The sequence below is a fragment of the Centruroides vittatus genome, unplaced genomic scaffold, assembly GCF_030686945.1.
Source record: "Centruroides vittatus isolate TY-2023 unplaced genomic scaffold, ASM3068694v2 contig_971, whole genome shotgun sequence".
Classification (NCBI taxonomy): domain Eukaryota; kingdom Metazoa; phylum Arthropoda; class Arachnida; order Scorpiones; family Buthidae; genus Centruroides; species Centruroides vittatus.
The window spans coordinates 3,372,738-3,399,617 of record NW_027122644.1 but is presented as its reverse complement, the minus strand read 5'-3'; the positions used below and the strand labels follow the sequence as shown (position 1 = coordinate 3,399,617).

Sequence of the window (26,880 nt, the reverse complement as noted above, 5' to 3'; positions counted from 1 at the left end):
CAAACGGGTTGGAAGCAGAGATACCGCTTTTTTCCCCCCTTCTTCTTCTTTCTCTTCGTCCCTTTTACCAGTTTGTGAATATCAAGTGTGACTCTGCATGCAAATCGAAGTAATTTACAGACTCTTCCTTTGTTGCGCCTCGAAAGAGATTGGTTGGCCAGTTTCCACTATTTGTGGAGGAGTCACGAAGGGGGACTTGACCCGCGGATTGTGATAAATGGAGATCCGTCCGTAATTTTTTAGGTTTCGAAATTTTATTTTTTTTATTTTTTACACTCTTAAAGGGGTCGTTGGACGGAATCTTACGAGTGTGGCAACCCTTCTACGCGTCGGATGATACATAACTTTTAATTAGTATTCCGGCGAGTGAATTCTCTTATTTACAAAACGTGGGACCCAACCGACAAACCTGTTTAATTCCGAGTGGCCACGGGTGCCTCGGAGCTTTTTCTAATTGTGTTGAATACAAAAATCAAAACTGGCTTCGGAAATGGGAGCGTTAAAAAGGGGAAGGAACGGTGTAACCCCTTTTCTGCTTATTGAAATTCACTCGCCCTTTTGCATGACCCAAAACCTGTACGGTTTACAAAAAAAAGTCATCAAGAGGAATGCCTCTTCTTCTCGATTATCTTTTCTTACTTGTTAAAAAAATAAGACCTTGAATTTCCTTAAAGATCATTTCTGTTTCTCGCACCTCCTCTAGGGCTTTCATGGAAATGATTTTAACTTTTCATGGGAACTAACTCGATAAATGCATTAGGCATTAATTAATAATTATTATTTTTTTGTTTTGTTTTGTGGAGGATATCCGATCGGAGGCGATAATCGTCCGATCGCATCTTATCTGTGTTTAATCGAGCGAATCGGCATGGGCATCGAACACTAAACTTCGCTTCCACTCCCCTTTTCAGTTCTTACGAAATCTCACGGGGTGTCTATATGAAACAATAGGAACATCTACATAAGGTTCGAGCCACTCCAATACTTCCTGTTGGTGTTTATGGATTTTCGAGTGTTTCTTAGAAGCCATTGCCTCAAGAGCGAAAGGATTGAACGACAGATAGACAAGTTACAAGAAAGTATTCGATAAAACCTGGAAGAGCGAGTAGGGGGTAGTAATTATAATCCATTAAATTCTCCGTATCTGTCCTGGCTTCCGGCCAAATACCCTTTTAGACTTTTTCTACATATTGTTGACTAATGCACCCGGCCCGTAGTAAGTCAACAACTGAAAAATACCCAAACATAGTATTAGAAACTGTAGACATCGCGGCGTTTCGAAATCGCTTCGATTTATGTGTTTTGAAATTGTTTTTTTTCCGCCCCGACGAGCTTATTTATCACTCGATTTAGAACAAACATCGACACCAAAACATTTTCGGCCGATCGGAGAGATTTATTACCCCTTTCGTCAGGAACTTGGGGAAGAAACTCGAGAATCGGCCGTAATCCCGTGAGAGTTAGGGATAAATTAGGAATAAAAAAGTTTTAATCCGGGCGAAACCGCAGCTCTAACGGTGCTATGGGAAACCAGTTTCAGTTAAAATAGAAATGTGTGGTTTCCCCCCTCCTCCTTTATCCATCATGGAAGAGTGAATAAAAGAGGGTAGCGAACGTGCGTAGAATAATTTCGAGCCAAAGGGCATCCTCCTAATCTGAAGAGAGATCTTTGGCTCGTAAAATTCGAGTGGCCATTACGGCGGAGTAACCATCGGTTCTGGTTTTTCCGTCCGGCTCACACGACATAACTACGATAAGCAGATGAATGGAAGAAGATTGAAAAGAAAAAGAGGATGGGGGGCAAAAAACAGGACGGAAACTAGTACTTCAGCCAATGTCCTAAGGCTGTTCTTACTTGGCCACTTCCTGCCGTTTAAGAAATTCCGCTGGGACCCTTTTTTTCGAGGGTTTCGGACATTCCAGAGGTGTTGTGACCCTGGCGTGGTCGGCGGCAATTAAGCTTCCTCCAGGGGGACGTCGCCAATGAAAGTGCCTCAGCCACTACCGACTCTAGCAATCTGGCAAGGACTCGGGGCTATTTTCCACTGACTCATCTTGCGGCCTCACGGTTGTGTCGAAGGGAAGTGCGCTGACCTGCTAAATCGCGCTGCTTCATTGTTTGTTGCCACTATAGGGAATAATGGCTAGGCTATGTGCGAGGAGTCGGCCAATTAGCCTGGGAAAATCGAGAGTAAATAGGCATAAAATATGCACCTACCCCCGTCCCCCCTCAAAAAATGTCGGCAGGAACGACTCATTTTTCATATTTAGGAGTTAACAATGGAGGGCTGTAAGCCGCGTTAACATTATCGATCCCTTTTATTGGACAGAGAGTCGCCGACTGCCAAAGACAAAGTTAAAAAGAGATTAACAAGGGGTTGCAGCCCCTTAACTGTTGTAAATCCATTTCTTTTGGCTCCTTTTCATTGAAAAATCGATTCGGCCACACCTGGTGAGGATTTGGCCGGCAGAAACATTAATCATATGGCTTTTTCACCTATCCCATTCATGGACCAGAAGGGTTAGAAGCGTTTTGTATACCTTTCGGCTCTCGACACCGTTCCGTCCCCGTGACGCAATTTCCGGTCAGTTGGTCTCGTTTCCAGCAACGCCGATAGATCCTGTTATTCCCCTACCGGCCTTATCTTCCAACCATTATAAATTTTTACGAAAAAATTGATCTTATCGGAGGAATAAACGTATTTTCCTTCTTTTTTTTGCGCGCGTGCCGGCAGTCGGCATTTTGGCGCTCTGCATCTCTCCTTTCGGATACATAAGAGCCGTTTTGCAAAGATACGGAATCGTGACGACCCCGTTCGTTAATTTACATTCAATTATTGGCCGAGTCCGGCGTCCGGGCGCAGTTATGTCATTTTCGGACGTCACGAAGCCATGTCGGAGGCTCGACCTCACGTGACAGGAAGTCGTTTAGATAAGTAGTCCTAATTTTCTGCGTTGTGTCGAGGCAGGAATTCACTGCAATCTCCCTCCTCCCTCTGTTAAATGTTGGGAAGAGATTTTTAAAAAGCCGGGCACGTCATCAGGAAGTGGTCTTATAAATTCTAAACCTCGGCCAGGTTTGAAAAAAGAAAGTGACGCGCGAGGAGCCAGGACATCACCCCCCCTCTCACGCTTCGCTCTCTCTCGATCGGATTGACGATAGTTAATCGTTGTAATAAATGCCGTTTTCGTCGACAGTAAACGTTTCCGAGCATTAAGAGGTGTAAATCGGCGCGTGCACCCCCTCCCAAATTCGTTACAACGCGCCGGGCACGGCATCAATCAGTTCAACAACCGCCCGCTCTTTGCGGACTTTAAGCGACTTCTCGTTAGATATTACTTGTCAACATAATCGCTATAATAACACGAACGGGGAACGAAACAGGAAACAGAAAAACAGGTCACGTGGTTTTGCAACCATAGCCGTGACGGGGAACCAAAAAAAATCGCGCCATCCTTTCCCCTCCTTCGCTAATTAGCTTCTCTACTCTGTTTAAACCCAGCTTTAAAAATCTCTTCGGCCATTCTTTCCAGTTTACATCTTTCGGGAGAGAGGGGGGAAGAGAGAAAGAAAGGCACTTGGACTTTCGCGAATGTTTCACGTGACGTAACAAGGGAATTCGATAACACGGCAAGGACGCGTAGTGGTAGCGAGTTGCTGTAATTGCTTACGTGACGTTCGGCATTAGTAGAATTTCGTAACGTACCGAATGGCGAAGTTTTCGGAAATAGAAATGACGGGGAGGCAATATTTCTTTGGTGGGTGTCATATCCCACCGTGTTTGATCAGGTGTAGGACACAGGTGTTGGGACGAGGAACGTATGAAGGCGAAACAGGTGTATCGCAAGACGTAAGGTTGGGAGACTGGGAGTGGGACAGGCCCCGGGGGACTCGGGGTTGGGCGTCCGGATTCTCGGACGCTAAATGTCAATTGTTTATACGCCGCAATTTAGATTCCGGATTAGAAAACGTAAACAACACACAAAAGGGATTTAGAACCGCTAGGGGGCGAAGAGGGAGAGAGAGACCCCGAAACGGCACACAATCTCTCCCTCCTCCCCTTCCACGTTTTGTGATGGAAGAGATTTCATTTTACCCGCGTTGCGTACAGATAATCGTTTTGCATCCGATGGCATTGTCGACGAAAACAATGGGAATCTCGCGCGTCGACGTTCGTGACCGGACCAAAATGAGGCGTAGTAAGAACTTAGGAAATGACGTCAGCGGCACAATTTCTTCGAAACGTTTACCAGATACTCGATAATTAATTATTATTAATTTTTTTTTTCTTTTCGTTTCAGGCAAAATGTACGCCGTTTTGGGCCGAAGGCACGGAAGGATCCTTCACAGCGACATGAGGGAAGGTTGCCAAACTTTCGACATCACGGCCGTGTTGCCAATCGCCGAGAGCTTCGACTTCGCTAACGAGATCCGAAAACAAACGAGCGGAATGGCCTGTCCCCAGCTGCTATTCAGCCATTGGGATGTAAGTATAAATTAAGAACAAAAGACAAGTCTTCGGCAGATAAGAGTATTGTGTTCCGTATCTGACCGATCTCCCGGAAAACATCGGGAAGCGGGAGCCCCGGGGTACGAGAACGTTTGGTAAAGGTCGTTACGTGACCGAAAGCGTCGAAGCGCCCCCTCCCCCACTTCCTCCTAACCCGGATATGGGTATTTGGACAGATTTATTGAAAAGTACATCCCCTCGCGCCTCTCCAGACCTCGTACCTTAAAAAGTTGTCGGAAAGGCGGGCCGAACGCCCGTTTCGGGACCAAAGTCCGCCCGCGCCACCTCCCTCACCGGATGGTACCGAAAAATTACCGTTTCGTCGGAGGGGGAGGTTTAAAGAACACTTTCGGATTGGGGGAAGAAACGGACGAGGGAGAACCACCGCATTTCGGGCTTAGATAATCCGGATGTGGCTTGTATGCGGGGTCACATTTTCTATCCGCTTCTACCCGACATCGCTCGATATCCCGTTTGAACGAGGGGACGTCGTTGGTCCGATGCGTTTTTTTTAATCCACCTCCTCCCGTTTGTAGCGACTTTCCCCAAGATCTCGCCCGATTTAAAGCGTCCGCCCGTTCGCGCCTCCCACTCCGCTTCGTTAAGTTTTCCCGCATTTAACGCTCCTTTCGGAGGCTAACGATCCTGTCGCGGGACCCCCTCCCAAGCGGGAATAATGGAAGATATTAATAGAGAGGGGACAATTATCGGACGGGTCAGATAGAGCCGGGATCGACGTATGTGGGTGGGGAGTTTCGAACCGGATTGCGCCATCCTCGGAAGAATTTCCCTCTTCGATGATTCGTATATTTATCACCGGATGCGCCTAATAAAAGGTAATTAGGATCTGGCCCTTGATTAATTGCCTACTTAAGCCGGTAGGGGGCCGTAGAGCGCTTCCTCGGTGTTCGGCATCAAAGGGGCATATTTAGGAGTTATCCCCCCTTCGCACGGGAAAGGGGAGATCGCCCGCTGCGTGTGGAATCTTCCCACGATATTCCATAAAATCGAACGCTGGAACGTCAGTGAAAGTTATTCTTTTTCGTTCAGATTTTGGACTTGGACCCGTTTTGGGTGCCCACCACCGAAGAGGAGTATCTGCACTTCGGGGAGAAGGCCGACACCGAGAACAGAGCCAGGAAATACATGAACGCGGTGAGGAGGAGAAAAGGCTTGGCCGTGGACGAGAAAATCGTGGAGCACGCGGAGAAACAGAGGACCCTGACTAAAAATAAATGACGAGAGCTTCCACTTTTTTGTCAATAAAAGTCGATTGGTCCTACTTTTCGGATGTGTTCTTTCCGGATTAAAGGTTTCCAATATCCGGTCTGCTTCGGATATTGGAAGGCCGGCGAAATATCGGGTGGACGTCGAAGCGCGTGCTGTTTCTGGGGGAACCTCCACCCACGATGGACTTGGAGGTTCCGCTGGGGTTGGCGCAACTAGAAAAAAAAGGGCGTTTAAAGCAGAACGATTCTAGATTAGCAATCGTTTTAGATTAAACAATTTAGAAGCGCCCAATTTACGTTTAAAATAACTAACAAACACCGGAAAATTACAGTAAAACATGTATATTCTACATAAAACAATACCATGTGTTAGAAGCGCCTCCAATTTTATCTGGCGCCATCTGTCGGTTAGAATAAACATTTCGACAGTTAAATTTCACGGGTGATCGATCGGGTAATTTCAAAACTTTTTTTTATTATTTCTTCACGAAAATAAGAGGGGAAAAATTGAAAATATATATCTTTTATTGGACTTTTTCAAACTCAAGTTCTAATCCATCTAAACATACATTGTATAGTGAAATACAAGCGCATCAAATTCTATAATATAGAAAATCGTAAACATGATCATTCAAGCACACAAGGAAGTGGTCACAAATAGTGCATACTGCATGTCAACACAAAAATATATCACATTAACAGTATTGACAACCATCAAAGCTCGTGAAACTTTACAATGAATTAATTAATTAAATTCTTATTTTTATTTATTTAATTATTTTCATTTTGGCCCCGCGTCATTTCGTACAGACTACCACTGTGGTCCTCGTTAATATATTCTTTCGTTCGTTCCGACTTGGTTTGTTTGTTTTTTTAATAATTAATTTCGATAAGATTGTGTGTGTACGGCGAAGATAAAACGTTTCGCTCCCCTATAATTGCGATGATCATATATACTATACATTATATATATATATATATATCACAGGAAGTTGACATCAAATTTTTACAATAGCTCCACAAAAAATCAACACATTCGATACGGAAAAAAAATGAATAGAGACGATGTAAATTTGTATTTAAAATAATTATTCCGAATATATTGGTATAGTTCTACAAATGGCCAGCGTGTCATCCCGTGAATTTTTTTTTGCATGGATAAGTTATGGCGCTAGGACATTTGGTGGTTGGGGAGGACATACCCATTGAAATTTCGAACTATACCAATAAATTAGCTGCGGGGACACCGGCTAATTTTTAATAATTAGCAACTTAATTATCGGATAATATAGAATTTTAAACACGGTGCGCGGTCCTACGAGTAAAAAATAATCTTTCGATAATTCAAAAATGAATCGACAAGGTTTATGTACAAAGATTCGGAAAAAAATGCATCTTGAAGTGTTTGTACTACGTAAAATCTCTCCAAAAGTGTTTAATTGTAAATTTAATTATTATTATTATTATTATTATTATTAAATTCTATAATCAATTGTCTCCTTTCACACCGTTTACCAAACTGCAAAGCTGCACAAACTGTGATTGTACATCAAATACTGAATTAATCTAAACATCACCAGATTTTTTTTTCTTAAAAAAGTCATAAATATTCTTGCGGTATACCCGTTTTTTTTCTTTAAATTCGACAAAGTTATTATTATGATTTCTTTTTTAAACCAGTTATACACTGTGTTACAAACATCTTAAATTTGCATTATACAGTATAATAACGGATACCATAAATAGTAAGAAAATTGAAGTCATCTATTCATACACACACTAAACATGGAATCAATCAATCAATCAATCGTCTACTTTGAATTATTATTATTATTATTTTTTTTTTTTTCTTAACATTACAAATTTCTATATAGAATAAATTGACTAGAAATTGTTATTGCCATCTCTGTATGAATATAAAATGAAAGAAAAATCGGTAGAAAATTTACTTGAGGCTAAGAAAATAAAGCAAATTTTCGAAAATGAAACGGGAAGACGTGGATAAAGAACACTATTCGGTGTTGTACGGAAACTATGCCAAAAGGTGATATTAAATTTTAATAATTTAATAATAGTACAATACTTAATCCCAGTTTCTGAGGAAGGGAATGATAGTAACAAACGTTTTTAAATCACTAATAATTGTGTAAATCGTTAAAGAAAATACAAAATTAATTAACCAAACACCACCCGATTTCCATTTATTTATAGGCTAGAATATGTTAATTCTTGAAACTTGACCTAATGATAGGCCAGTATCCATCTCCCAATAATTTAAACCATCCTCTAAACAATTTCTGAAATGAATTAAAATCGTTGTAGAGCGAGATTCGAAACTGCAACTAGGTTAAGCCATTCCGGATACCAAGCCAATCAATTTCTAGTTTATAAATAGAAAGAAGAAATCGGAGTATGTTTAGTTACTTGGTCTTATATATATATATCATTCATTTTCGGTTGATTGAATTATATGCAATGAAACTATAATTGGTTTCCGGTAGGATTCCGTTAAATATTCTTAATTTAAATGCACGATGTGAAAAGTTAAAAATTTAAACACGTTGACTAACACGCCAAGTGTTTGTTTTGGTGTTTGGCCAGTGTAATAAACACTTGATATACAAAGATTGGCAATACGAATAAAATGGATACTCATGCTAAACGAGAACAAAACAAGTCAAAAAATCGAAAGCTATAAGTTACAGTACACATGTTGACGTCCTATTCTAAAGGAAATTGTAATAAAAATCGATACAATCAAGTAGTCAAATGCCATGTTTTATATTCCAATTGCATCTGAATTTTCATCCCATCGAAAGTTATTTTGGCTACAAAAAACATTATAAATGTTACACCGAAAAAGATGAATTATTATTATTTTTTTTAATAATAAGAGGCACTATTATGATTATCCAAAGACGAATTTCGTCTATTTTTAAATTCTATTCTCTAAAATTTTTGTTTTATTCAGATTAAAGGGTATTATTTATAAACACTTGATCTAAAAAATGAATAAGTGTAGAATGGAGATTTTTTTTTCGATTTATATTTGATCCTTCTTTAAATTTGAGCGCAAATTTTCGTTTTTTATATTAAAAAATTCGTTAGGGAAGTAAATTTTCTCGTTTTTGAGAATTAATTCATATATTTTTTTAATGTGAAAAGCACGGATCAGGATATAAATCGATATGACATTTATTTTTAAAAGCCATGTAAAATTCTATAATTTTAGAAAAACAAAAAATAGTATATAATTGTTTTTTGGGGGGTTAGTAGAGTTTCCAAAAAATCTGATGTATAAACTGTGAAAATTCGATAATGGTGCAATAATTTGCGAGTTTGCGGATATGAAAATATAAATCGAAAAAGTTTGCTAGTTCTTAAATAACTATCCTATTTCTTTTTATTTTATTTCCAAAAGATTGATTAAAAAATGGCTTGTTCAGTTAGCAAGTGGGTGTAAATAGCAAAAGGGATTAATCAACTGCTTTATTAATCATTTGTTTCACTATGGTTTTTTTTATTTATAAAACTACTAACAAATATAGGAAATCCAATTACACCAGAAAAATTCACACACAGCATTTGACATCTTGAATATATAAATTTTTCCTTTCCTAATATTAAAAGATGCAGGATTTATGAAGGTCACCAAAACTTTTTTCTCCCCTATTGTCTCCAATTGTTTATATATTTAAATTCTTCCACATTAATCTATAAAAGTATTTAATATTTTACTTTCTTGTTCAGAGTAGGGAATAAAAAAAAGAGAAAGTTCTAGAGATTATTCATATTATTATTAAATTTGGATATAATAACCATTAGATACTGGCTAATCACACACACCTCAAAATCTTGATTAATTACTTTAAATCTCGGTATGCATTTTGGCCTTTACTATGGCCCTCCTCTGCAATTTTTCTTCAAGAACTCCATATTAGGTATGTTGATGCTTATTCTGCCATTCACCTTTGGCAATAATAATAATAATAAAACAACTTACAAAATTTATGTGGTGTGTAATTTAGTCTATATCTAATGGCTATTATAGCCTAATTTAACAATTACAAGAACATAGTGGATGAAAAGCATAAAAACGAATCCAGAGATTGCTATTTATATGCTGACATTTCTCAACAAAAAAACTCTACAAATTTGATATCTTCCTATTGCTTAAATCATCAAAACCCCTTTAATCAAAAAATAAAATTAAATCTGTATATATATACATAAACATACATTCTTATATATGAATATAATGCTCAAATGCCAGAAAAAGAAGACAATTTCATTCAAAATTTTTGTAAACATATTTAAACAGGAGCACAAACACTTGCCAAAACAATCAAATCAGTTACCAAAATACATTAGTGGATGTACATTATGGTATCTGTTAAGAGGCTTTAAGGCCTTTTGTAATGTTTTAACATTGAGAATTATTTTAAAAACCTAAAATTTTGATAATTCAAGAACATGAAAAAGTTTTTATACATACCATAAAGTTGCATATTACCTAGGAAAAGGAATAATGAAGAATATTGGCATTTTATTGGATACAAATCTAGGAAGAAAGAAATTTTATAAGAAAAATTATCTGAAAACTTAACACAATAATTTATATATTGATTAAACTAAATTTCATAAAGAAGAAAAATTTTAAATATTCAAATAAATTAATATTAAACTTTCAAAAAAATATATATTTAATATTAAGACAAATTTCAATTATTTTGTAAAATCACTGACGTTTTAATGTAATTTTATTGTTTTTAAAACCATTTTAAATATTTGTAAAATTGGATAATGTTGCTGAGCAGAGTTTTGTAGCAAGGCCACTGATATATTAAAACTAGTCCTAGCACCATGATTAATATTACATATAAGGAATAATTTTTTAATAATAAAGAATGAATATTTGTATAACAAGTGAACTGTAATTTAATTTATAATAATTATCATAACTTTCTTTACATAATTCCATTTACAAAACATAAGTGGAATGAGCTATTTTGTACTTATTAGCTGGAATCATGGTGAAAATTTTTATTATTAGATTAGTATTAACATTATTGGTTCTTAACATAGCAACAATGTACATCCACTGTTTTAAAAATCTTTAAAATGGCTTTTCTTTTGGTACATGTCTTTGACAAGAATATCAAAGCAGTTTTAGTCTTCATCGTGGTTTGTAGTTACTTAGTTTCAATATCATAATTGTAGAAAAAAGTTTTTTTCTAATATAATGGCATTAATGGAAGTATTATAAACTAACAATTAAGAAAATAATATCAATTTTATTTGTTCTTAGAGAATTATCTCCCATTCAAATATTCCAAAATGGAAAGACAAAAATGTTTTCTTAAGAAACAGTAAGTCTTTCAAAGTTTGAATTTTTTAAATTAAATTAACAAGAACATGAATTTTTGAATCCATTAAATGTTGCATGTGTTATTTATCATTCACAAATTGAAACAAAATTTTATGTAGAATTCTAAACAAATCAGAGACGCAGAAAGGCACTGTATTGAAGACTAACTGGAACATTTTTATAATGATATCTCTTCTGTTTGTTTTTAATGTTCACTTTTTTTAAGCATAAGGCATTTTAGAATTGTGGAATATTTAATAAAAATCTTTTGTATGACCCTCATAATGATTGATAGTTACAGACAATTTATTAGTAGTTCTTTACTTAATTGGAATATTTCAAATCATTTTATATTTTTACTTAGAAATTGTCAAAAATTGGAAAAGAAATTTTACAAATTTAGAAACATGATGAGGAGAAACGTATCTAACAATTATTAAATTATCTAAATAAATAAAAAGAACTGATATTTTCATATTTTGTAAAAATAATTTTAATTGGTGTTTGTTTTATAATTACTTATAAATAAATTATATTTTTTGCAATCAATGATTAAGATTTGATTAAATCACAAAATAAAAACTGTAATGTGACTAATAATTATATCTAATTCTTATAAGAATTACTAATAGTTAGAAAACATCAATACTCAACATGAAAACTATTGACTATATAGTTTAAATATTGATCTACAATCCTCTGGATATCCTATTAACAAAAATGGCAGTGATGATTCTGCCATCATATGAAACAAAATACAAAATTTTAACAACACTCATAACTTCAATCATACCAACATTATCAAACAAATGCTAGCACAAAACAGCACCAAATCAATTTGTCTTTCCCGATGCACGTAAGTTGGATCGGGGAGAATAAAAGAGCTAACATTTAAGTATTATCATACAAAAACCTGTCAACAAATTGAGTTATTCAACATTCATATTAGCAAATGTATAATAATCTGTAAAGCTTCTCTGTGATTGTAAACAAACCAGTGCAAATTTCTATTATTAAAAATTACTAATGGGGAATAACAGGCAAAAATTTACAAATGCTATCAGTATACATCTGCGGAGTTAGAGAATTCAGTTCCTGAGGTTGAAGGCTAGATGATGTATGGATGGCTGTATGCCCATTGGGAAAAATATCATTATTGTTTGAGAGTTGAAGTGGTACAGAGGTAGAAGACATTTTAACCATGGATGATTCAGGAGGAAGACTATTAGAAATTGAAGGACTAATTGAGGTGGAATCATTAGTCATGACAGTTGTAACCTTAGCTACTACAAGTGGAGACTGAGAAACCATTGATTGCCCATGAGTATTTGATGTGGTGACCCAAATAGTCGTCGTTTGGGAGTCGGCTGCCGATGGATGAATAATATCCGTAGAAACTGGATGAACAGATTCTAATTCGTGCTGATATGACATATTCAAGTGATGAGTAGCTTGAACATTCTGTAATTTTGCAAATGAGAGGGAAGCTGCTACTTCCTGGTGATGAATGTTTGCCAAAGATGTATTATTGGTCTCAATGGAAAGTGATGATTGATTGTTATGTAACGATATTATTTGCATATCTGCAGATGTAGATTCCGTAACAGAACATGATGAGTTTCCTCCTTCGGACATAGATGATGATAAATGTGGTGTGAGATGTAACGTGGGTCCTGTTAAACCTAAAGTCACTAAATGCTCAGATGATATTGGTGTTTGTGATGGTGTATTCAGAGATTGAAAATGATTTGAAGAGATTGCAAGATGATCTAAATTTTGCAACTGAACTGTAGATGGTGGAACATCTTGTAAAACTGAAGATGCTCCAGATGCCAAATGTTCTTGAGATTGCAAAAGAGAAACAAGAGGTCCAGAGACTGAAGAATTATCTTTTACTATATCAAGAACGACAGATTCACTTCCATTTATTGCTTGCAGATCATTTGTTTTATCTAAATAAGATGGTAGTTTAACAGAGGAAACTAAAATATAATCAGAATTGTTGTTTACCTGAGCTAAAGCTACTCTATCCATTTCAGAATTAGAATTTAATAATACATTATCATTTGTGTTCTGTGGATTATGCATAAAATTATTATCACTAGATGTTAACATCACAGAGAATCCATCACAAGTATCTTGAAGGCCATCAATTGCAGTATTATATTCTGCAGTGGAATCTTGAGCACTAAGATTAGTATCAGCATCAGATGAATCTTGAGCATTAATTCGCTTAACCCTTTTGCTCTTAAATATTACTTGATGAGCTGATACCATATGGCGTTTGAGGTGTGACATTCTTTTATATGACTGACCACAATGACAAACATATGGACGAGCATCACTATGTATACGCATGTGTCTTTTAAGGCCACTCCTTCCCTTGAAACCTTTTCCACACTGTTCACAGGTGAAATTCCGAACTTCAGAATGAACATATGCATTGTGTTCCTTTAGAGTTGCAAATGCATGAAAAGCAGCTCCACATATCTCACAAACAAAACGCCTCCTATCTGTATGTAATTCCATATGCCTTTTGAGATTTGTTTTACATTTACATTTATAATCACAATGTGGGCATTCAAATAATTCACCATCACTGTGAAGCTGTTGCATATGACGAAGAAGACCTTGCCTACGATAAAACTTTGCACCACACTGTGCACATAAAAATGGTTTTTCTAACTCTATATTTTTCCCTTCTTTTTCTCCAACATGTTTAAGATGGCTAGCTGTTTTCATATGTTTAGTCAATGCTTTAGCAGTACGAAAACTTTTATCACAATGAGAACATGGAATTGGTTGTTCTCCTGTATGAATGCGCTGATGAAGCTGCAGAAGTGTTGGACGTTGAAATCGTTTATTACATATCTGGCATTCATGCTTCTTTTCTTCTTTTATTTGAATTCCATGAACCATTTGGCGATGTTTAATAAAATGCTTCTTTGTTGAAAAATTTGTATTACAAAGTGTACATACATGTTTATCATGACCAGTCATGTGTTGTTCATATTGTTGTCGGCGAACAAATTTTTCATCGCAACGATCGCAATGATATTTTGCATCCTCTGCATGCTTATTCATATGTATTTGATGCATTTCTTCATTATCATTCATTGCACCACATTTTGTACATACAATTTTTCCATTTGCATGCTCTTTTAAATGACTATAAAGTGAAGGTCGTTTAAAAAATTTTCGATCACAATAAGAACAATAATAAAATTTTTCAGATTCTGATATTTTATGCACTAGCCTCAAATGTTTACATAGTAATTTTCTTCTAGTAAACTGAGCATTGCACAATCGACAGTTGTTTCTTTGATGTCCTTGTAAATGTTTTTGGAGATGCTGTTGCTGTGAAAATTGTGTATTACACAATTTACAAACATATTGATCACTAGTATCTTTGAATTTACTAGCTGCTTCACAACAAAACTGCTTATTCCACATTTGTTTACTCTCAAATTCTTTTCTGCAAAATATACAACAAACCATATTTTCAGAATTAATAACTTTTGATGAAACAGAATTTTCAGGTGAATTATTTTTCGTCACTTTCTTTTCAGAACACTTTGATTGAAAAGGAGAATAATTATTTGCCGAATCCTCTCCATCACTTTCGGAACTGGTGATTTCAGTAGGAAATATAATCTTTCGTTTTACCTTTCTTCCTCTGCTGGAATATATTGTTTCAGCTAATTCAGACTGGGAGGATTGTTTTGATATTATGGAATTATTTGATTTTATTTCATTTGATGTATTTCTTTTATTAAAAATTGGTTTTTTATATTTAAATGATTTCTTATTTGCATTATTGCATGTAATTATTTTCATAGAATTTCTTGTACATTTATTATATTTCTTTTTGCAATTTTGGCTTCTTTTATGAATATCTTGTTTTACACCTGTTTTCTTTAAACTATGAACTGTTAATATCCTTCTTCTAATCTTATTTTCTCCATCAATTTTGTCCATTTTCATTTCTTCAGTTTTTTCTGAATTATCATTCTCCAATGTCAAACCTAAATTTCCTGAAAATAAATAAATTTGATATTATCATTTACAACAGGTATATAACTTATTATTTACAATAGTTCAATTTTGAATAAAGATAATTCTTTGAGATAATACTTCAAAAAATAAGTGAAAGAACACTTTCTATTAAGTGAAGTCTTAATGTAATTATTTTTAATAATAATTTAAATATCCTATTTATTAGGTTATCTAACTATCTAATTTAGTAATTATTTTTATCATAGTTATGATAATATAAATGATTTTGAAGCTTTTAAATTTTATCTTCAAATATGTTAAGTATGTTCAGACAGATTTTTACATTTTTGGACTCTGAACCTTGAAATTTTGAGAAATACAAAAAATTTGGGGGTAATTTCTGTAAAGATTTTAGTATGTGCGTGTGTGGGAGGCATGATTTTGTTCACCATTTGAAGCTTAATAACTCCTATGCTTTTTGTCAAAATTTCTGAAATTTTGTAAGGTTTGTGGATTAGGGAGATTAATGCTATTAAATGTTGGTGTTTAAAGGTCAACAAGGTGAGGAGAGAGAGAGGGGTCATATGTCATATCTTGTGTAAAGTCAAACTTAATAACAATTTTACTAGTTATTAGCATTTACAATTTATTTTATAAAATCCATCGATACCCTCAAAATTAAGCATTTTGCCATTTTTATAATAATTAAAAACGTAAAAAGTTTTTAATAATAAAATATTATAACAGATGGCACCATATACACAGTTTTAAATCTTGCTGGATTTTTTTCAGGTTGACCATCCAAAAAATGTCAATTTTTTCATTGCTATTTGATATATAATCAATATTTATGAAGTAATATGCAAAAAATTAGTTGTACAGTACATATGATTTTTTAAAAATAAAAATAGAATAATTTTATTATTCATAATTTACATTTTTTATCAATAATTATAATTATTTTTAATTATTTATTTGAAAGAAAAACTATCAAAAACAATTTACATGGATGCTGGCAAATCCTGAAAATAAACTTCATTTTTCTGCCAAAAACCACTAAAAGAAATTACAGAAAATAATTGTCTTATTCTTGTATGGAATTTCACTGTTAAGAGGTCTTGCTCTGTAAAGATATATATAAATAACCTAAGCTAACAAACTTGCCAATGCTTACCACAGTAAGAAGTGAAGCCACTTTAGGTGACATCATTATACTAGCCATCATATTGAATGCTGGCAAAAAGATTCGAAAGAATATAGAATAAATGAGTAAATATTCACTTTTCTGAGTTCCCAGTAAATCTTTTCCAATTATTTAAATGTAACTTTTGCAAAGATTTTTCAATCTCTTAAATGTAGAACTTTCCACCATATAAACATACACTTGTAATAATATTAAAACTAGAAGTAATATAATATTAAAAACACAAACCAGAAATCGAACAGTAAAACTGTAATTTAAAAAATACTTCTATAAAAAATAAAAAGACGTAGTCACTTCCAAAAAACTTTTGGTCGATCACCATTTATATCCTTAAAATGTTCCATTAGAATATAAACTTCAGGACGACCCGACCTTTTTTTGTAGGCTTCACAGCCGCCCAGGAAACAATTCTTTAAAACATAGGAGAAAATCCAATTAAAATTATAAAAAATTTTCAAAAAATTTTTCAATTCTTTAAAACATAAGAGAAAATCCAATTAAAATTATAAAAAATTTTCAAAAAATTTTTCATAATTTTATTTGGATTTTCTCCTATGTTTTAAAGAATTGTTTCCTGGGCGGCTGTGAAGCCTACAAAGAAAGGTCGGGTCGTCCTGAAGTTTATATTCTAATGGAACATTTTAAGGATATAAATGGTGATCGACCAAAAGTTTTTTGGAAGCGACTACCTCTTTTTATTTTTTTATAGAAAAATTTTCATCCAGCGAAACTTTAAAATTATAAAAAATACTTAATAAAAATGAATGTTTTCAACAAATTTAAGTATTTCCTAAATTAAGATTTTACTGCTGCATTTTTCTGGTTTGTGTTTTTGATAAACATATATATTACTAAGTAAAACATAAGTAAAAAATGTACATAAGTTAAATGAAATTCAAGAAATGACATTGGAAAAAAAATCACCTACAATTGTTTACACAAGTGTAATTGTGCTCACTTCTTTCTCCAATTAAACTCTGTTTACAATATAAACAATAAAATTTAAACAGTCATAGTATAAATGAAATTATTTCAACTAATTTAAAGCATTACCAAGTCATTTAAGTTAAACAAAGTTGTTTAGAAAGCTTTATTATTGCATAGCAACTTTGATAGAATTGGATCTGCCACCATAAGTCTATCTGTCATTTTGAAGATTTATTTCAGGCTTTAGGATGCTTTCAGCATATTTTGATTAATGATTTTGCTCTATTCTGCATATATTTTGGTTTTTGTTATTTATATCTTAATGACTTTCCTAATATTGTTTGTATTTATGGTTGTTTGAGATGATAATGAACTCAGATTTAAACTAAATTGTATAAATTTGTTCAAATTTAAACGTGATTATCTCTGAATGAGTAACTTTCCTAGTCTAAATGTAGTATTAGGACTACATTAGACCACTTACCAATAAACATGTATTCTGAAATTTTTCACAAATCTGTTGCTACAGCTGTAAGCACTATATGATATTATATCATGGTTCTTAATTCACAATATAACTTAATTTGACCAATGGTCTAAAATGTAGAAAATAAGCAACAAATTCAACAAAAATAATACTTAACAAAAAAAAAAAAAAATACACTTCTCAAGCAAGCAAGCAGCAACAACTTCTTGCCAGCATTAAGTATGGCCATCACCCTACCAGAAGCTTCATCTTTACATGACAAGTTTATAATTTAGATCAGCAGTTACCAATTGGTAGTCCACGAGACACTGATGATCTGCGAGAAAATTTTGGTGGTTCATGGAGAAATTTGTACATTGATCAACTCAAGGTTACATAAAGTATTACAAAAGAAATCCAATATGCTTGGTTGCTTTTTCTCATTCATTGGGAGTTTTTTATTTGATTCTAAAACCAAACATGAAATGATTGTTATCAATAAATTATCAACAGTAGCTAATGTTGTATTTCAGACAAGCAGCAACAGACTTCACACTAATCTGTTATAGTTAAAGTTGGTTTCTAATCTGTTATAATTAAACAACTGAATTTTGTATTAATAAAGTAAAATGGAACTTTTATGATCATTATTCTATAGATGTTTGTATTGTTTAAAAAAATTTATTTTATGACTGGTCCACGGGATTCAAATCTATGAGTTTAGTAATCCGTGAAATCAGAAAAGATAGCAACTGCTGATTTAGATTACTTATATATATATATATGTATATTCATTATAAACCATATATATAGATATATATAAATATATGGTTTATAATGAAAATTATTAATATAGAATTAGAACATTTATAAGTTAAGTTTTGAAACAAACCTTTTTCTTGAAAGTATTTGTATAACAATTTAATATGTATATACATTTTTCAGAATTGTTTATCTTGATACCATAACTTTTAATTAATTAATAATATACAAATATTAAAAGAAAAAACTTGCCTTGATTACTTTCTGTAATATCTATAGAACTTTTTTCATTATTAGCTTCTGATAAAGGACCAATATTTTCAGCTTCAAATTCTGTACAGTTTAACTCATTTTTATTTACTTTTGTTTCTTCAATTTTATTTTCATTTATTATCCTATTTATTTGTTGTTCCAAAGGCACTTTCAGTGAATCATTAGTTTCTGCTTGAGCAGGAATATTTAAAGATAGAGATGTTTGTTGAGAAAAAGTGTTTTCAGCAGACTCAGAAGGATTCACATCTTTCTGTGAAGGAATTCCAATAACACTTGTATCATCTGCAAAACAATCTACAGAAGTATGATGATGAAAATATCTATTTTCATCGAATCAAATGCTGATGATTGCATAATTCGTCATTTGTAATTTCATTATGATTTTGCACTATTGAATATACTTGATTTAAAAGTGTTGAATGTAAACCCTGTATTAACTTCACTGCTTCCGATTGCTGATCAGGAGATAACTTGTGAAAAGCATCACTGACCTGATGAAGCTAAACAACAATGACAAAAAAAAGAAAAAAATTATATATATATATATATTTTTGTATGTTTTATCATTCTGAATTAAAATAAAAATATATCTTATATTTACTTTATAAAAATTACCATTTCTTTACTGTTCCTTTATTGATTGAATATTTTGATATATGTTATGATACATTGTATAAATAACTAATGCTACTTTAACATCACAATTATACTTAATAATTATAATATGAATATTTACAAAGTCATATTTTCAGAAATATTTAACTATGAATGTCAGAAGTACAACAGTGTATCATAAATGTGTAATTCTTTCATAGTTGTGTATTATAATAATACATATGATTATGATTACCAAGATATTGTAATATATTTATTATTGAAAAACAGAATGATAATTTTGAAAATAAGATATTCTCCCTTATTACTGTCTAAATTATATCCTATTATAAACTGAATTTTATATAAAAAATGATCATAATTATATATATATATGTGTGTGTGTGTGTAAAAAACTATTTTATTTATACACTTTTTTCATTTATTACACTTAACTTATTAAAATATGAATATTAATTAAGGATTATATTTCACAATTATTTTTTCTTCATAATTACCTATTTCATTGATTATCTACATAGTCAATAATATATATATTCATTGTTTCTGATAAATTTGAAAATAAAAGGTATTGTAATTTACAGCATACAAGTTGCAATTTTGAAAATACAGAAAGAAGCAATCACTCTACCTCATTTATGTAAACCTGAAATTTCTTACAGTCTAATGAATTCCCTAAATGGCTTTCAGAGGCTACACTGTAAACTTTACCTAGCCCAATTCAAATAAAAATACTACTGTTTAATCATCATTGTTAGTATTTAATTCATTATTATTAGTAATTTTAATTATTTGAAATGAAATTATTATGTATATTAGTTAGATAATGTGAAATGATTATCAATTGATCACTAGTATGACAAATTACCTTAACCAGTAGCCTTTTCTCAATACTTATAAATGTTACTATCTATTTATGGTCATATTTTGTCACAGATATCTTATTATGAAAGGTGGCTTACATATGCTAAATACTTTTTCCTAAATATTCTGTGTGGAAATGAAAGGTGTCTTATATACCTGTGTGACTTAATATATTAATATTTTTAGAGATTCACTCCACCATCAAATCAAAACAAATATCAACATCAAGTATTTTAAAATAGAAAATTGTACATTCTTAAATAGAAGAAGCAGCATATCTTAAATAGATTAAATTCAAATTCAGAACAAATCTTGGTATTATATATAAATGAATAAATAAATAAAAGAAAGTAAAACTAAATTGATTATAATAAAAAATAAATAGGTTTATATATATTATTCCTAAATGAAAGCACAAAACATGCAAACAAAGTGCTAAAAGTAACAATACCTGAAAATAATATATTAAATATTTTCTGACTCAAAACTTTTTCAGAAGAGATGTTAACAAGACATATTTGAAAAAGTTTTCATGAAATTAGCATTAAAATAATTTCTCCTGATGATAAAAAAAGATTTCTAAGTATTCAGAATTTTGTGAACATTTATATTCTATTGTCTTCCAATAAAACAGTAAAATAAATTACTTTAAAAAAAAAAACTACCTTGTTATTTAAGCCTGGATTTAATACAGGAAACAGTATATTTTGAAGCATGGTATTTGGAATAGTAAATGTTTACATCTACTGTACTGTTTAATAAGTTATATGAATTCCATTCCCATTTGTAAGAGAATTACTAATGTAATTCACTAGTTTTTCCTTAAAATAATAAACCCAAAGCACATTATTTGTTGTGGCTGGAAATATACTATAAATAACATTGTAATACAGTTAAACATGTATAAATATTTTTAATAAGAACAATTCAAAACTTAACAACCATATAGCATATGGTGTACATAAATATATTTTTACCTTTCATGTAAGTGATAATCTCATAAGAATGTTTTAACCAATGATCCACATTGCTTAATATTTCAGGATACTCACTTCATAACAATTGACTTTGTCACTACAGGCCACTAATCAACTCATTTTTGCAAATTAAACTAGTTATTTGAGTAATAAAAAATACATACATTTGTCAAATCACAACAGGACCATCCATCTACTGGTAGAATGTGTCTTAATGACTATCCCCCTCTCATTTTCCATAAGCTGGACATTGTCTTCTCATTATTAAGGCATGAATTATGTTATTTCAAACGATCAGTGCTTTGTTAGTAAATGTTATAGATATAGATAGTTATCTATAATGTTTTTTGTTAGGTTGCAGACCTGTCAAAGTTGAGACAGCTCAAATCAGTAACCATTCAAGCAAAATAAAAGCCTAGCACTCATTGCATCTATCACTAAACATAGCTAAAAAGAATGTACCTGTAAACTTAATATTACATTGTAAATACTAATACATTTAATAGCTTCTGTTCTCATAACCCTCTAACATATAAGAATGTATCAAATGACATTATTTTACTGCACACAGTAAGTGCTAGATGGTACACACAAGAACTTAAATAATAGATCTGAGTAGATCTAAATTATAAATAAATTGCAGTTAAAGTACTACATTCCTTAATGTAGTACAGATAATTTCTGATCTTAATGTTGCTCAAAAAATTATAACTTTAATTTTATGATCTGAAAACCCAAAATATTTAAATTCATATTATTGTTTCTAAAAATATTTTTGACCTCAATTATTCTCAACCAAGCACTAAACAAAATCCATTCTCTTTTCCTCCTTCATATTTACAATAGATTCTCATTTTTGAATAAACTGAATTCAAATTTAATCTAAAAATAAGAATATGATGACATTATGAATTGCCTAAATAATTTTAAAAATATTTATGACAGTAAGTTTGCTTATACCATATTTTTATGCCTATAACCTACAGAAAATTGCTAGAATAAAAATATTCACATAACCAACCTATTCTATATCCCACATCTATGTAAGCAGCCATTGCTCCACAGGTGAACACTTGTAATTCTCAACATTTAGGTTAATGTCAGATGAGTGTGAAAACACACAGAGACTATTTTTTCAATTCACAATGGTGAAGTCAGTGGTCAGATTAGTGCTGTTTTTCATGGAGTGCATTAGTAATCAGCTTTATTTCATGTATAAATCAACACAGATCTCGTAGATTGTGATGCGCTATTTTATTATACATAGAAGTATTTAAAAAGAAAAAAATAGTAGGCAATATTGGATAGGCCCTTTTGATTGTAACCAGCCTTCCTTTTTCTTATTTCTGTTTTTATAAAGTTCAAATAAAGTTTCTCTCAATCTGTCCCCTCACTAATTTGTATGATTATTTTTCTTATATCAATGTGCATTCTTAAAATACACAGATACCATATACCCTTCAGCAGAAACTGACCCACTTTATTTCCTTGAAACAATGCTACCATGTCTGTCATTTTTCATGCTCATCTGACAACTATAGACTTTGAGTGTATCTCCCAGCATGTAACAGTCACACATCATGAGATTATTGTAGACAATCCAGGGCATGTCCATTCCACGCAATGTGATTTTTCATGTCTGTGTCCATTTGATTGGTCCCATATTGTTGGTGCACAAGAATAGTGACACAACTCAAAAAAATAGATCTTCCAGAACAGCCACTTAAAAGTTTCTTGTTTCTTTGTTAAGGCTTTGTCATGATCTTGGATTTTGGAAATTTTCAAATCTATTTTGGAAATAAATATTAGTGTTCATTCTTCCACATAAAAATATGGGGAGTTTGCTATGCATTTCTACAATAAATTCGAAATTGGAAATTTTTGAGTTGTGTCACTACTCTTGTGCACCAACAATATGTTTTTGAAATCCCATGATGTTCATCAAAAATGGTGGATGTGAAATCTTATTTGTCTGACATTAGCCTTAAACATTTAAAATTTACAGTGGAATTTGAGGTAAGCGAGTATGAATAAGAACAGAATTTGAATAAAAGGCACACCATACATAATTTTCCAGCAAGTGGAGTTTGTGGAACAAATGTTTTCAGCTTATTTTATAAACTTGCTTCAGGTTTTATAAAATAAACTGAAAACATGAAACTGAAACAGGTTTATAAAAATAAACCAGTTTATTTTTTCCAAATTGTTTAATTTAGAGGTTTATAAAATAAACCAGTTTATTTTATAAACCTCTAAATTAAACAATTTGAAACCTGAAGCAAGTTTATAAACTGAAAATATTTGTTCCACAAACTCCAAGTTGCTGGAAAATTATGTATGGTGTGTATTTTATTACATGATATCTATTCTAGTTTTACTTTTGGACTTTAGCTCTCAAATCATTTTTATGGCATGAGTCAGTAGTGCATTATATCACAGGATAACTAGGGTAGTGTGGTGTCATGGTTGAAAAGTTTAAAAAGTGCAAGCAACAAGTTAGGAAGCTCAAGTATGAGTGTATTGCATGGATCTGTAATTTAAATTGTATTGCACTATGTATTTGTAATTACAATTTATAAATAATAAATAGATGACTGCACATAAAGCAACAATTAAACACATTCACAACCTTTAAGCAGTTATGAATGCATTTAATCGTTACAATTTAAAATTGGTATCTAATCCTGCCTACTTAATAACCCATATTTTTTCCTTTCAAATTTAAACACATAACTGATGAGTGATGAATTAAAAAAATTAAAATAAAAAAAGATATACAATGCATAATTATATAATGTGAAGAAGTTATAATGAACAAGTGAATATTTTTTAAAATATTCTTGAGATGGCCAGATGGCTAGAGACAGTTAAGACATCAGCCTACTGCTCTGGGGATCTGAGAGAGTGGCTTGAGCCATCTACCACTCTCTCAGAGGTAGTGTGTTAGCCAAAAGGCAACTCTGATGGGTTTACAAATTAAGTGTGGTTGGAAGATAGCTTTGTTTATAGATACTAATGCTCCCACAGTCCTTTTTTCTTTTGAACTTTTATCATTTGATGTATACAAAGACAGATTGAGATGTAGTGCTAACTGCATGATGATATCATTTCCACAAATCCTAAACTAACAATTATGGTAGATGGATACCAGGTGAGTAAAAATACGGAGTCACGGAGATGCCCTGCCCTATATACAACTTTTATATTATACTTTTGATGTACCAAAGCCTCTAACAAAAAACTATTCTATTCCCTGACATCCAAGACCAATCATTTTCATTAACACTGCTTAAAAGTGTCATTGAATCATTCCAACCCCTCTTGTTCTATCTTTGATCCAAGAGCAACTCCATATTTTCTGGAGTAGTATGTCACTACCCTTTACTAATTCTTTCGTGATTGTGCAGCATATGATAAAGGTAGTTTTTGCTTCCCTTTCTCCTTGTCTTCCAATCTCAATGGGATGTTAACCAAATCTGCAATCATCATTTTCCAAAAGCACCTTGCAATTTTATTGGCATGGAACTATTTCTCTTCTTACTACAGTTACTTCATTTTAAATTTCATTCCTTCATTACTTTTGTGCTTAATTTTGAAATCACTAAAACCAATAGTTTCTTCCAGGTTCTCTGGAATAGCTGAATTCATGATCTCTATTGGATTGTATACTATGATATTGGTGTCTGAGTCATCTCGCTCTCAAAAACTAACCCATATCCTTATGCTGTTATTGTACAGATGAGGGTTAGTAGGCTAAATGCACCTCAACCTAAATCACATCCTCATGATTTTCTCAGAGTGCAATTGTCATGTCCCTCATTTTCCTATTCCTATCACAATTACTTTTTTCTTCCTATCAATAATTGGTATGATGAGTGAATATCATGAATTGAAGTATATTAAAACTGGCCTACCTCAATCTGTTGCCTTTATCTTTCATAAGTTGGATTTCCAATTTTTCAGATTGTTGAGAGTTTCCTTTACAAAGCTCAGGTAATAAGCTGTAAAACACCTCTTAGTTCTCTTTGATCCTGTCAGCAGGTTCTGACACTTTTTTCCTATCCTGTCAACTATGCCAGTAATAAATAAAAAAAATTAAAGTGGAAAAAGATATACAATGTATAATTGTAAAATGCAAAAATGTTATGACAAACAGGCAAATGTTCTTCAAAATGACCTTCAAAACATTCATTGGAAGTAGGAGGGTCACTTCTGCTATCCCTTTGATGAAGTTTGCAAAGCCATTTTAGGCCACAAGTTTACATTCGAATCTTCCTCATCTTTATCACAGGATCAGTCACACAACTCCAGATTTCAGTTACAATGTATCTTCCTTAACTGTGTCTGACCAAGTCTTCCCACTTCCCCTCACAATTCACATTTTTTAAGTTAGGTATTCTGACCAACAAAAACCTACTGCAAGATGGAGAGCATGCTATTGTTTGTGTCAGGCAGATGCTAAAAACAAAGGTACTGATGGACATTTTACTGCTATATGTAAATGGTTTATAGGTGTTTATATGTCTGTTAGCCTTTTAAAGGGCAAAGAACAGCTTTGGCTTTTTTTAGCCAAAGCTGTTCTTTGCCCTTTTCAAGTTTGATAGTGTCTGATCCTGATACTGTGAATTCATCTTGGATAATCAGGGCTCAGATAATTGAGGTTCTACTATACAGGGTATTACAAAAAAAAAAAATGTATACACACTTCAACAGCAGATAACCCATGTAATCTTCTCTCTTTTCATGTTTAACCATTTGAAATACAATGTACCTCATACCTAGTGGCGGCCTTAATGATTGCAAGGCTCCAGGCAGCAGATCTTTGCGAGGCCCTGGGCGGCAGAGCTGTCTGAGGCCCTTGTCCTTTGTGCAAAGTATGTGAATTGAAAATAGATATTTCTGATGATTGACAAGAAATGCAAAAGTTATAAATAAATAAATTTAGTGTTAAAATATTATATTAGAAGCTTTATAAAAGTTAACAGTCATAAAGACGACAAATTAGTAATGATGATAAACTAAGGTACATAAATGCCTTAAAAGATATACACAGGAATTTAAAAATGACATTTGTGGCTTATAACTAATAGCTAAGGATAAAATAAAAAGTTTTAAATATCAACTTTTTTCTACTTGAGTTGTTGCGCAAGGCCCCGGTCGATTGCCTTGCTCGCCACCCCCTAAGGCCACCACTGCTCATACCTCAAACGTTTCAGAGCTCAAACACTAAATTCAAAAAAAATTTGCTTTGGTGTTCAAATGAAGTTTCAAAGTTCAAACTGCACACGCAGTGAAAAAATGCACTTGAAGTATAAAACTAATCTATTGTGAGAGCTCAAGTCGCTTTTGTTCATGTATTTACAGTGCTTTTTTGCTTTATTTTTGGTGTTTGGCTATACATATTGTGTGTTAATAATTTCTCTTTGCAATTTTTCTTTGTTAATAGCTTTTGGGTACCCCTTATGATTTGTATCAAAAATTTCCTGAATGGTACTTTTTAACCCTAGATAACTAATCATTCGTCCACGCGACGACAGACCCCAATCGAAAGTGAACTTCACAAACCTTCCCGTGCCCTTTGCTGGTCATTCTTTTTCTGCCTTAATAATTTGAATAAATAGTGCAGTGTGTGATGCAATTGTGTTCACACGTCAATTAGAAATTGACTTATGGCCATCCTGTCATCCG

At 32.8% G+C, this 26,880-nt stretch overlaps 2 protein-coding genes across 2 annotated transcripts in view; one reads left to right on the top strand and one right to left on the bottom strand.

Moving 5' to 3' along the window:
• Nucleotides 1-5,793, top strand: part of LOC136985583 (elongation factor-like GTPase 1) — an 84,155-nt gene extending 78,362 nt beyond the window's left edge. The window contains exons 22-23 of the mRNA XM_067282902.1: nucleotides 4,303-4,487; nucleotides 5,562-5,793. Coding sequence (XP_067139003.1) covers nucleotides 4,303-4,487; nucleotides 5,562-5,750 — 374 coding nt within the window. The 3' untranslated portion in view covers nucleotides 5,751-5,793. The remainder of the gene's footprint in view (nucleotides 1-4,302; nucleotides 4,488-5,561) is intronic.
• Nucleotides 5,794-11,184: 5,391 nt separating this feature from the next.
• The window catches only part of LOC136985589 (uncharacterized), a 39,916-nt gene continuing 24,220 nt past the window's right edge, over nucleotides 11,185-26,880 (bottom strand). Inside the window, 3 exon segments of the mRNA XM_067282908.1 lie at nucleotides 11,185-15,142; nucleotides 18,716-19,066; nucleotides 19,068-19,236. Coding sequence (XP_067139009.1) covers nucleotides 12,132-15,142; nucleotides 18,716-19,066; nucleotides 19,068-19,236 — 3,531 coding nt within the window. The 3' untranslated portion in view covers nucleotides 11,185-12,131.